Source organism: Microtus pennsylvanicus, chromosome 14 (genome assembly GCF_037038515.1).
Source record: "Microtus pennsylvanicus isolate mMicPen1 chromosome 14, mMicPen1.hap1, whole genome shotgun sequence".
NCBI lineage: Eukaryota > Metazoa > Chordata > Mammalia > Rodentia > Cricetidae > Microtus > Microtus pennsylvanicus.
In genome coordinates, this window is record NC_134592.1 from 17,537,194 (window position 1) to 17,550,703 (window position 13,510).

At 45.4% G+C, this 13,510-nt stretch overlaps 1 protein-coding gene across 12 annotated transcripts in view; it reads left to right on the forward strand.

The window, feature by feature from the left end:
- The window catches only part of Ttc7b (tetratricopeptide repeat domain 7B), a 224,393-nt gene that overhangs the window by 102,066 nt on the left and 108,817 nt on the right, over positions 1-13,510 (forward strand). For all 12 annotated transcript variants that reach the window (XM_075947231.1, XM_075947235.1, XM_075947233.1 and 9 more), the window contains 2 exons: positions 7,144-7,207; positions 10,605-10,742. In XM_075947231.1, coding sequence (XP_075803346.1) covers positions 7,144-7,207; positions 10,605-10,742 — 202 coding nt within the window. The remainder of the gene's footprint in view (positions 1-7,143; positions 7,208-10,604; positions 10,743-13,510) is intronic.

The window sequence follows — 13,510 nt, forward strand, 5'->3', positions numbered from 1 at the left end:
TAATTGAGATATTACCCAGATCAGACTTGTCTGTGGGATATCGTCTTGGCTAATTTATATAGGAGGGCCCAGCCCACTGTGGGCGGCACCATTCCTATGCAGGTGGGCGTGGGCTGTATAAGAAACTGAGCATGAGCTTGTGAGAGTGAGCTAGAGAGCAGACCAGCAAGGAGCAGATCCAGGTTCCTGCTTTGACTTCCATCAGTGTGGGAGTATGACCTAGGAGTTGTAAGGTGAAGTAAGCCTTTCCTCCTTGAGTTGCTTTTGATTGAGGTGTTTGTCACAGCGGCAGGAAGCAGACTAGGGCAGGTGCTGGAGTGGAACCTGGCCTGCACAGGGCACTGGACAGTACTCCATGCTGAGTCACAGCCCAAGCCCTGTAGTTCTTTTTGGTGCTATTATAAATAGAAAAATTTTAAATTTTACTTAAAAAAATTTCAACCCACTTTTACCTTTTTTATAGATTTTAATAATCCTATTCTTTTTTCAATTTAAAAAATTGGTTGTTTTATAATGTCATACAATGTGTCTTGGTCATATTCACACACACCCAATCCTCCCAGATTCACCCTGCCCTCCCCATCCAGCTTTGTGCCCCCCCCCTTTATAAAACTTTTCAATTCTAGTTTGTGCTGCCCACCTGCTCTTGGGTGTGGCCCCGCTGGAGTGTGGTTAACATACGGGGCCCCTACCCTTAAAGAAAACTGACTCTTTTTTTTTTTCCAGCAGCTGCCAATTATCAGGAGCTCTTGGGCATGGGGCTTCATGCCCACCTCAGTAATCACACATCACTCTTAGCCTAATGATGGGATTGATGTAGGCTTCTTTCATCCATTAGCCATCAGCATGGCCTCTTTTGTTTGTTCTTAATTTCATGACTATTCACTGCAAGTGTATGGAAGAGGAATTGATATCTTATATTGCAAATTTGCCGAATTTGTTAATTCTCCATTTTTTTTGATTCCTTAAGCTATTCTGTCATCTATAAATATAGTTTTACTTGTTCCTTTGAAAGCTGAGTGCTTTTGGTTTAGTTTTCTTCCTTAGGTGTAGGGCTAGACCCTACATTACTGTGAGTAGACATGAGAAAATATCCTTATCTCTGATCTTCAGGCAGGAAAAGTCTTTCAGATTATTAATTGCGGTGTTTGCTGAAAGCTTTAAGATGCCTAATATCAGATCAAACGCCATCCTTCTTTGCTGTCTTTATCATGGAGTATTGAGTCCTGTCAGACACTTTTGTCCGTCCATTCAGCTAATTGTGGTGGTTTGACCTTTAGCGTAGTGCATTTTATTCATAGGTTCTTTTTTCAGATGTCAAACCAGCCTTGCATTTCCTGGGATAAATTCTGTAGGTACTAGTGTATAATCTTTTAAAATTTGTCCTTGGCTTCTCTATGTTTCTTGGAGATTTTTGCACCTGTGCTCCTAACAGATACTATTCGTAGTTTTTCTATAAAGCCTTAGGCTTTTGGGGCATCTGGATAATTTTAGTCACAAAAAAAGGGCTGGGTATTATTTCTTTCTATTAAAAAAAACTTGAAGGAGTGGTATTGTCTTGAAATATCAGATATGATTTACCTCAGAGCATCTGTCCTTGACTTTTCTTTGGGGGAATTCACTTCAAGCTCTTGGTTCTCTGTTTCTTCATGAATCTGTCTTAGTGGTTTATATCCTTCTGTATGTTTGGCCGTCTCAGCGGGGTCATTGAATTTTTCACCATATACCTTCTTAGTCAGCTATGTTTTTTTTTTTTCCTGCAGAATTTCTTGTTACAACTCATCTTTTCTCTCTTTGAGGGTGGAGGGGCAGGAGCAGGCTACCTAAAAGCTTATCTTCTATTTGTCCTTTTGAAGAATCAACTTTCTGTTTTATTTATGTAATCTGTTGAGTCTGTTCTGTGTTTCATCAATTCCCACTACTCAGTTTTTAGCATTCTCAGTTTTTGCACACCGTCCTTCTCAGTTGGCGTCTTCGTAGAGAGAGAACATTCCCTGGGCTCCTGTGTCTATAATGCTTCCTTCCTCCTGAAGCGGGGCTGTGTGTCACCACCCTCAGCTATCTCATTGGGAAGTAGAAGGGAGAATCGGCACAGGATGCTCAGGCCTCATCTTGGCCTGACTCCCCTCTAGTTCAGACTTAGAGTGGAGCTTAGAACTTCGTAAACTTTTCTACCCCTTCTCTCCCAAGAAACTGTTGTGCAACCTTGGGCATGTACATAGGTAAAATGGTATACAAGTCATTTACTGACAATAAATCAAGAAACTGATTTTAAAACCGTTGATTGGGATGCATTTAGTTTTACCCTTTATTGCAGGTGAAAGCAGGTTTGTGTCCCAATGAGATGGATGCACTTATCTTTTTTTTTTACATAAAGAATGAAATCTTGTTAAATATTTGACTCTGTGGGATGTAGAGTTTCTTCAGCATTTTTCAGAGTTGATCAGTATTTTAATTTTATAATCGTCAATTCTGAGAATGCCACTTTGTATAAATACATAATATAAAATTGTAGAACTATGCCTGAGGCCATTTCAGAAATTATTGGAAATTCTGTCCTAATCTAAAACCAAAATTCATTGAAAAGTTTATTACTCAAGTCAGCAACTCAAACAGTAATTTTAAAAAACCAAACCCTCTAACATACTATGTACTAATTTTGGTACTTACATGCTGAAAAATGACAGTAGAAAAATGTAGAAGTCTTTATTTCTACAACTAAACCATTATGCTTCTAGAAGAGCATGGAACTCTGTATGTCCCGTGGAAACACTGCAGCTCACAGTGCATGCTAACAGTGTTAGTCCGGAACCAAGGCTGCAGTGGCTTCTCTGGCGCCGAAACCATGGGTCGCTGTGTTTGACTCAGAATTAACTTTGGTCTCTGCATTCAGATACATTTTACTGTTACCAGATTTTCATGACCCCATGAGGTTGCAGCCCACCACTCAACATGCCATAGTTTACATGGCTCAGACTCTTCTAGCTCCAGCAAACCAAAAAGACTTTCAGAGTGTTGACCAAGATGGGCTGCCCTGAAAAGCAAGCTTTTTAAAAGCTCTTCCCTCCACTGTGCCCCGGTGTGAGGTGGAGGCCATGCTCCTTCTCTGCCTGATCACTTGAAGTTTGAAGGAAGATAAAATGTTAAATCCTGGAAGAGTGATCTCTTGTAGCCTCCATGCCCTTCTGGGTCTTTCTGCGAGGATGCCTGCCGCGGTTAACTTCTTTTTAGGGCAAGCTTTGTATTCTGCATAAGTGATGGGACATGAAGTGGATGTAAAACAAGCAATGACTTTTGGCTAGGAGAACACATGTGTAATAGCATCCTGCTCAAGGAGCAGCAGTTACTAGAGCCCTGAAGCTGTCTTTGCACCTCTCCCAGGGACTGATTGCCCCTCGTCAGAGAAACCTGGTCCTGAAGATTAGTCCAGTGATTAGTCTAGATGTTAGCAGTTTGCTTTGTTTTGCATTCTCTCTCTCTCTCTCTCTCTCTCTCTCTCTCTCTCTCTCTCTCTCTCTCTCTCTCTCTCACTCTCTCTCTCTCTCTCCCTCTCTCCCTCCCTCCCTCCCTCCCTCCCTCCCTCCCTCCCTCTCTTTCTCTCTCATGTGCAGGTGGCAAGTGTGTGGGCACCTGCAGAGGTCAGAGCACACCTTGAAGGAGTCAGTTATTTCCTTTCACCATGTGGATTCCAGGGGTCAAATCCAGTCCTCTGGCTTGGTGACAAGGGCCTTTACCTAGTGAATCATTTCCCCAGCCTCTGTCTGGCTTTGGCAAGCTATGTGTCAAACATGGTGGCACACTTATATATTCAGCATTCAGGAGGCTGAGGTGGGACAATCACTTGAGCCCAAGAGTTAGAGACCAGTCTGGGCAACAACATAGTAAGACTCCATTTCAAAATAAATAAGTCATTGCATTATCTTTAACAATCATAAATTGCATATTCATTTATGTCTAAGTTTTACCTGCTGTTGTAATTGAACAATTCACATGTATTTTTACATGTGGCAGTAGTTTGTTTTCAGTGCTGCTTTATAAATATCATTTTGCCAGTCTGTTCCTATGGCCATTTGAGTTATTTCCCTGTTCTGTTTGGGACTAATAGAAGCTGCGGTGCCACAAAGGTTCTTGTAATGTCTCTCAGTACATAGTTGGGTTTCAGCTAGGTGTAGTTTTCCTTTCATCCTTGTAAAAGCATGTTTGGTGGCTTGGATAATTGCATGCATATTAGACTAGAAAATTAGCACAAACAAAGCAGGAGATTAAAGGCCACCATTGTGTCTACAAGTGGCTAATGAGAAGGTGTTGAATGAGCAGCTGTGAGCGCAAGCATTGGGGTGACCTCCCAGGTAGACAGAAGAGAAGGAGGCTATCTCTGTTGTGTGGTCCTTTGGGTCTGGGCCTCCTAGTTTGCTGTGGAGAGGTTTTGGAAAGGCAAGAGACATTATGAGATCAGGGTGACCTTTGCTGGTAGAACTCTTTGGTCTCCTCACAATCCTATTTTGAGTCATTGTGCAGAGAGTCCTTTCCCCTCCCCAGAAGTGTAGGGATCCTGTCCCTTCTCTAGGAATGTAAGATGACAAGCCACATGGAACTTTTCTGATCCCTGCATGGAGGAACACTCAACAGACCTGGGCTAACCTGATGAAGTACTTCTTTCTTTGTTCTAAGAGGTTGAGCCATATGAGTTGACAGGAAAAGAAAGGAGTTGTGGGGAGGTAATCCTCAGCTGGACCAGCTGACCCCTGATCAAGCTGATCTCAATTACCAGTTGAAATCCCCTTTCCTCTCTGGGGCTTCAGCTAGATCTTGGAGTTGAATCAGCTTCCTGTGGGTAGAGAATTCAGTACCACTCCTGCAGCCATACAGGTCACAGCGACTCCTCGGGGGCCAGTTCTTTTACACAGCCACTTCCTTACTGCAGAAATCCCAGGCAACAAGAAAGCTAAGATGCAGTTGGATATGATTGACTTGATTTCTCTTTTACTTGTTCTAACGTGTGTATATGGCCGGGGAACTGGTTTTTCTAAATATTTACTTGGAAGCCCTAGAAAACCATGGTAATTATCAGTGTCTTGAGGACTCCCTTTCCCTGTGCCCTACAAAACTACAAGATGCGTTGATAAATTTACCCAAAGTAAACACATGGGCGGTTTGCCTGAAGGTCATCCCTGGAGCTGGTGGCATGGCTAGGCTGAGCCTGCAAACCTCCCACCCTCAGCCTCTCCCTGCTGGGGCTTGGGAGCTGATCACTGTCTGGTGGTGCCCATTGTCCCCTACCCTGCCCTTCTTGCAACTCCCTGTGCATCTAGCCCTCCAGCTTCCCACCCTCTAGAACTGAGGCCAGACACTCTGGGGTCTCCTCCTGGGGCACTGGAGACTCAGAGAAGAAAATATCAAACAAGGAAGGTCCTGACAATCTTGACTACCCACGCTGGGTCTATCTTGCATGAGCAAGGAAGAGAAGAAGTGGCAGAAATGGGTCTCAGAAGACTTGGTTGTTTCAAGGGAACATTTCAGTACGGTTTTCAGGCTTGTATCCTACAGTTACTCTGCTGCTTCCACCTTTTGCCCTGGCCCTGGAGCTTCTCAGTGCCCATCCACCTGCCATACATGCAGGGCCAAGGAAGTGGAATTCGATGCTAATTCACTGCTTGTTAGCGACTCCGGTAAAAATAAAACAACCTAGCATTTAAGCAGACTGGATGGCTCAGACGGAATTTGGAGATTACCCATGGACTGAATTGGCTGGTGTTAAGTCATAATTAGCACGGCTTGGGCTCTCTCTTTTCAATTAGTCTGAACAGTGCAGGACTAGCTAGCCATTAGAAAAATGGTTCCGGCTATTGCTTTATTTACAAGATTCCAATTGCATGTAAGCACAGCCAGGATATCAGGGAATAATCAGAAATGCTCTGTTTTCTGAAAAGCCCAGTTTACCACAAGCTGACTTCCCCCAAGAAGCTTTGGCTCCAGGCCCACCCCACAGCCTATTCCCAGACTAGCCTTGCTGGAGCCCTGCATGGCCCTGGGCTGGAGACCCCCACAGGCAGAGTTCTGCAGGCTCACCCCACAGCCTATTCCCAGGCTAGCCTGACTGGAGCCCTGCATGGCCCTGGGCTGGAGACCCCCACAGGCAGAGTTCTGCAGCAGAGCCAGGCACTGTACTTTCTGCGTCACCTCCAGGGTTCTCTGGTGCAGTAATAACGTTACTGATGCTTCAGAGAAAACAAGCATTTATAATTATCTGGAAAACATGGGATTTTGCCTTTTTTTTCTCTTGAAGAGGAAATCTCAATTAAATGATTGTTGTGTTGTTCCTAGGAAGGTATAAATTTAGTCATCTTCAAAATAGGCAGTGTTTGGTTTTTTTTAACCATGTTTATTTTTATTTATTATAAACTCCTTTTTAATTCTTGGGGAAAGTTGAATTTGGCCCAGTTGTCGATAACATGCAGAATTCTACTCGGGGAGGGGGGGGAGGTGGCTCCATAGCCTTAGCAGTGCTCACAGAACCTGGAGAGGACACAGGGAGGATTTAGGTGTGTTTGCGTTTTCATTGTTTCCTAATCAGCAACACTGGGTTAACATCTTTTTCTTTTAATCCAAAATTTTAGAGTTCAGCCAACTACCAAGAGATAGTCTAACAGGGCAGCTCTTGCATGCTGCCCCAGAACAAAGTGTGTGTCGAAGCTAAGATAGCACCCTAAATTCTTTCGGTATGAGAAATAGTGTGTGGTCAAAGCTGCTCCTAATTTCATCAGGAAGACAAAAGGGTGGAACAGTTGGCGAGTAGAGCGGCTGTCCACTGAAATGCGTGCTCTTCCCATGACACTGCTCTAAGCAAGCACCTCTTGTTTGCATGCCGTTTCTGCCTCTGTAACATGTTATTTGAGCTTTTAACTTGGGTTTTTACCATTTTCTCTCACCCGTCTGCTTACCATTAAAATTTGTAGCAGAAATGTAATAATTCCACAGATTGCCATAGAAATAAGCAAGCTAATTCAAGTGTCCAAATTATACAGTGTTTTTCATGGATTCTATATAAAAATGGAGACGCTTTTAGCCTTGCACTCTGCTGTAGTGGTGTATCTCTTGTTATTTCAAAACTGCCGTATACCAAAGTTGGTTTTCTTTATGCAGCATTTTTTGTCCTCAAGAAAATACTGAAGAGGCGCTGCTGTTACTGCTCATTAGTGAATCTATGGTAAGTGGAATGTGACTTTCATTGTTCCTTCCCCGTCCTGACACTTCCCTTATTGTTGTGCCCGTTCCCTCGATAGGATGATTTTTGGTCTAGAGAAAAATTTTCCAGAAGGAATGCCTAAGAGGGGGGTAAAGCAATAGCGCTTGGAAAAGAAAGATGCCTGCGTCCCTGGTCAGCTCTCCTACTGCAGCAGAGAGGGCTCTCAGCATATCCTCCATCCGTCAGCTATGACTGGATGTTAGCACATTCATATGTCAGGGGACTGCAGTGGAAATGCTCCTCACAGGGGCTTGTCAGGGAGCGCAGCCCAGCATGGCCCCTGTGTATCTTCCCAGTGTGCGGAGTGAAGGATGGGGCACTGTGGGTACACCCCTCTGCTTTCCTGGGGCTCTCACTCTGCCCTCGCCACCTGCTCCTGCCCCTGCAGAATCTAGGGCTGTGGGGATGCCCTCTGCTGTCTGGGGCTGCTGTCCTCAGGGCTGTTCCCGCCAGGCCACCAGATTCCTTTGAAATTCGCTCATTGTGTTTGGCCAGGATGCTGACTTTTGGTCTAAACTGTGTGTTTGTTGTCTGTTGGGCTCCTGCTCTGTGTAGCACTCGAATGCCAGCCCTAGCTTGAAGCCTCGGTGCTGAAGCAGCTAGAACTACCACAGGCCAGTAGTTTGTGCCTAGCACTTGAGCAGAAACACAGGTTGCCAGAGGCCCAAAGGCCTCCTGTCTGCTTTCTCTTTTTACAGATGAGGACTTATAAGGCCAGAGTAAGCAAAGGGCATTCAGTGTGTTGGCCTGCTGCAGCCGTCTGTGAACTGTGTGGTTCCCTCCTCAGAGCTTTCAGCCCAGCAGGCAGCCCATAGAGGAAAAAGTGAATCCCCACCCTCTACATGGTGGCCAGCTGGAGACTAGAGCTGTGCTGAGGGGAACTGCGGACAGAGTGCTGTGTGCAGGGAAGAGGTGGCCAGCAGAGGCTAAGGCTTCCACATGCGTAACTCTCTTGCCTCAGGTTAAAACTTGGGGTTCTCTTGTTCTGCAAACTGGCCCAGAAGTGTTTACAAGAGCAGACTGCTTGAGTTACCATTGCTCTCCACTGGGCTGCTGTTGACGTCACTGGGCTCACTTCCTCTCTGGGAAGCAGGTTGCCCCGGTTCATCTTTCCTTGACCGTCAGCTTGTAACACAGGATGGTGGCATTTATATTCTCTGCTCTGGCTTGGCAGAATCAGGGAAGGCACATAGGTGATGATGCTGGCAGTGGGTCCGGGACCGTGTCTTCAAATGGGCAAGACTCACCCACTTTGTTGCTGGTGTAGAAGGCAGCGTGTGTTGGCCTTCCAGCTGTCCTGGGCTCTGCACTTGGCGGTTAATTTCTTCAGTGCAAACGTGATTGGCTGTGGTGTCCATGCGCTCTGGTGGGTTACTGATGACAGTCGTGAGGTCAAGCGATCCAGTTTGGAATTTGGAAAACATGGCCACATGCCTGTAGCTCTTGTCCTAGTGTGGTATAGATGTTTTGGAGTCGTGTCTTCAGCTCACAGATAGCCTGTGCCAAGACCTTTGAGACAGTCAGGTTGGCCTCCATGCTTTCTGGGATTATGTCTTCAGGGGACAGTGAAGTCATGGCTTCCCTGTAAATCTCTTGTACATGAAGTTGCCCTTAAGGGACTTTTTTCCTCCAGTGTTCTTTGGCACTTTGAGTTTTCATTCTTAGGACAGAAAATTATGTGCTCAATTTCAGAACAAAGTATGCCTTGTCCTTTGGGTGTCTGGAAAAATTATATTCTTTATTAGTTCTGACTTTAACATAGAAGCATAAATTTCTTCACCATCTCTTCACGTACAAGAAGTCATTTGAAAGTGTAGCACTTCTCACTGCAGAGAAGACCCCTTCTCTCCTAGAGGAAGAACTTGTCAGGAGTGTGTCTGCAGGATTCAGCCAAGTCAGCATTCTGGGTGCTTGCTGGTGGATCTGCTGAAGGTTCTAGGCTATAGATCTCAAAATATAGCAATGCTTTCTGAAAAAGAGGACATATTAGGAATAACTTGAAAACCTCTCCTACAGTATCTGTTAATTTTGTTTTCTTTTCTTCCGGACATTGGTCTCAGTATAGAACATTTATAGCAAATAAATACAGCGGGCCCCCTTCCTTTAGAGCATCTCTTCTTGGGCTCAAAAGGAGCTGTGTAAAGAAAACTTAGAATGAAATCTTCAAAAGCAGGCTTGTTTTCTTAAGAGGTGACTCACTTTGTAGGAAGCGGTCTGTTTCATGTAGTCTCATTTGGCTTTGACATTTAAAAGCCTAGAGTTTTCAAGTGAGTAAGTTCTGATGGGTGGCTGAGACTAAACGCCTCGGACACACACAAAAAGAAGGCATTTTGCCTCATTAGCAAGAGGCAAGGTGTGTGTGTGACCTTTCAGAATGTCAGGCAGGAAGATTAAACATCAGCCTGGGGGACAAGTGACCCCAGAACCTCCTGTCCCATCCTCACAGGGAATGCTGTGCAGGCCTTTTGCTGCTCCTCAGACAGATGGGAGTGGAGACCCCTGTTCATTAGCAGAGCCGGGGTGGGAGAAGCAGGCAGAAATCTAGCTTTAGTGATTTAGAATTCCCTATTAGGGGAAGAGAAAGGAAATTGAGATCGCTATCAAGACTCTAGTGTGTGTGGTGTATCTGGAGGACTATGGAGAAATTAAATTTTAGGAGCAGTGAGAACATGCCGGTGTGCGGGACAACTGCTTTTCGATAGACAGCCTAGGAAAGCGAGGCTGTCCTGGTGGGCTTCTGCGCTAGGCAGACGAGATGTGAGATTGGCCAGTGTTCTCTGGAGTCCTCTATGGCAACGTGGAAATTGCTCGCTTCTTGTCTTGTACATCTGTTGTGCTTCCTTTTAGAAGACTAAATTAGTCTTTGAGGTCTGTTCCCATAGAGGTGTCATCCAGGAATCTGAGTGCCACTTAGTGACTGAGGGAAAGGTTTGATCACCTCCATGGGACCGTGGAACTTAATGACTCCATTCAGTGAGAGGAAGTACAGAGCTGGGAATGCTCTCCTGGTCCTCAGCATAGACTAGAAGCCAGACCACAGAAGACACAGCATGGGGTTAGGGGGACTCACTTGAAGGATGCTGTGGGTTGAGGCCCAGATAAGATCTCTGCTCTGCCCAGCCTTGTAGGGTTTCCTCCAAACACCTGCTGACAGGCTCGCATCTGGCCTTGAGTGTTGAGTCAGACCATACTCTGTCTGCGGTGATCTGGGGATTTTGGATATATGGCTTGAGGTGACAGGTCCATTACTCACATCTGCCCTGTGGAGCAGGAGAGCCTAGGTGGCCCCTGTGCTATATAAAAATAGTAGAATGTAGGCTGGCTTACCATCTGCTTCTCTCTTCTGTGTCATCTCCAGGCCAACCGAGATGCTGTGCTGAGCAGGATTCCTGAGCACAAGAGCGACCGCCTCATCAGCCTGCAAAGCGCGTCTGTGGTCTATGATTTACTGACCATTGCTCTTGGAAGAAGAGGCCAGTATGAGATGCTGTCAGAGGTACAGCTACCAAGTCTGGCTGTTTTCCAGCTTGGGGCAGGGTGGGAGTGCATTTTCCAGTCAAGATGACTTTGGGAAGGGCCATGAAACCTGGTCCCTGTTCCCTTCTGCCAGTGGCATGTATCGTTGGACCAGTTATTGAACTTTGCTCTCCTAGTTTGGTTATAGAAATGATAGTGGGCTTCTTACTGTGGACCGGGCCCTGCAGTCTGTGAGTGGGAAGTGGACATCGCTTCCCGAAGCAGTGTCTTTCCCGGTATAACTTCTGTCATAACCAAAACCTCTCATCTCTGACTCTAATATCCTTAGCAAATAGTTTCATTTAAACTAGGACTGCGTAACTCCTGGTGCCATGACGTGGGTACTTACTAAGAGGTTGACTGGCAGAAGTCATTTCATGCCAGATAGGCACTGTCTTTGTTCAGAGGGTTGTGCTTGCTCAGAAGTGGACTGGTAGATTCCAGGTCTTAAGCAAGGGGCCGTGATGTTCTCACCCCCTCTGCTAGGAAACACTTAGGACAGACATGTGATGTTTTGGTTTCGTGTGGAGTTAGTTCATCTGAGCTGGGGTTATGAATTATTAAGCTTCTGCCCAGAATACCAAATTTTGAGGAGGCAAAATAAGTCGGAGACCAACTTATCTTTCTTAGCAAAACAGAAAGAGGGACAGAAACAACCCATTTTGTAAAAATAAACTTTTCTGTGTTATTTATCTTTCTCTTTCTAAATTTATACCCATTGCAACAGCCTCTGGGCACGAGGACAGGGAGTGGAATACTGTAACAGATTGGCTGAAATCAGACCAGAGCTCGGCTCAGCCTCCAGCCTGCAATGCTCGCCACATTGGGCAGGAACCCGGGGACAGACGAGCATGTGTAACTTACTTCTGCTTTCAGTCTTTGGTTTGGTGACTAGACAGGACAGTGGTTATTCAGCCTTCTGAAAAACCAAATTCCCCACAATGCAGTGAGACAGTGAAGTGTGTCCAGGTGCCCAAACATATACAACCTTCCCTGCTAGGACCCAGCTCAGGCCTAGGCTTGGGCTGGACTTTCTCACTCCGCCTTCCAGTCCCCTTTGTGGGCCTACCCCTTAGTTCCCTGGGCCTGTACATCCCTCGGAGACTTTGGACTTGGTACCATCTCCTTGTCTTGCCTGTTAGAAGTATAAATCAATTAATAGGATTATAAAATTCATTTTTTCAGTATATATGTATATTATAACCTGCCCCATGCCAAGGGCTGCATAGGGTTAGGAATGCAGTTCTGAGAGGGATATTCTTTCTGTACACTAGTAGCCACCAGTCTACAGGTAAACAGCAAGCAACAAGAACTTACTGCATATATGACTGACCCAGGAAGACCCATATCCTATGATAAAGGCCTTGGACACATGGCTTCAGCCTTTCCTATCTTTTATAGGTAGTTGCATACGAGAAAGATGAGGCTCCCTGGTACCTAGTGGGGGGAGTGTCCAGTCCATCATCACTGAGGATGGAGCCAGGCGACCCTCTGCTAAGCAAGAACCCTCCTTCCATCTCAGATAACATCTTAGAATGGCCTGCTTGCCCATTTCTTCATTTACTGGGCTTTTCTTCAATGTAGCCAGAGACTGTACTTTTGTTCCCAGCCACCCAGTCTTGAATAATCACACAGAACCTATATTAATTACAACACTCTCTGGCCAGTGGCTCAGGCATATTCCTAGCTAGCTTTTGCATCTTAAATTAACCCATTTCTATTAGTCTATGTATTGCCACATGGCCATGGCATTGCCTCATTTTCTGTGTGTCTTGTTTCCTTGGCAGCTGGCTGGCATCTCTTCGACCCTACCTACTCTCTCTCTCCATCTCATTTGTTCATTGACCAATAAAAACGACACGTATACAGAAGGACATCCCACATCACTCGAATCTACTTGGCTTGTTTTTGCTGTTCTCATTTACCTTTGTACTTTTCCAAGATTTTTAGTTAAAACAGGAAAAGAACATTTTTTTGGAGTTGAGGTAAAGTTCACATATCAAACTTAGTAGTATATAATTCAATGCTGTTTGATACATCCCTACCACTGTATGGTTGTATTAGTCAGCTCTGTAGCACCATAGTGAGAAAAGAGGATTATTGATCCTACAGTCTTAGAGGTTCATAGTCTGTGACATAACCCCTGTGGAGAGAGCCACTGCTTGGCTTTGTCAACTTACCCCAGCTAACAGAGAACAAACAAGAGGTTACATCTCAAATCAGGAGCAGAAAGGATGGGAGGGGCCAAGAGTGCTTCTTCTCTTGCATGCTCCCCTTTACGTGAGAACTGCATCATGGCCCCGATGCTCTGAGGCCCACACCCTCGCAGTCATGCCATCTTCCTAAAGTGCCATCCCGCACACAGTGAGCCCCTGTGAACACCAAAGCCATAGCAGCAACTATCGCCTTTAATTCCTAAACATTTCATCATCCTAAAAGGAAAGCCAGGTCTGGAGAGATAAGTAAACGTGTTTGCTGTTCCTGCAGACCCCCAGAGTTCAGTTCCCAGCACCCACATCTGGTGGCTCACAGCTGTTTACAGATCACACACATCATAACCTGTTTCAACATTTTATTCTGTTTTATGGATGAGTAATATCCCATTGTATGAATATATCGCAACTTGCTTTGGGGCTCAGTGCTTGGGCTGGTTCTACCTTCTGGCTGATACTAAATAGTGTGTGAGGGCAGCTGGGTTTGCCGCTAATGTTCATGAATAGATTTCCACTCTTCTGTTTAGAAAGCCTT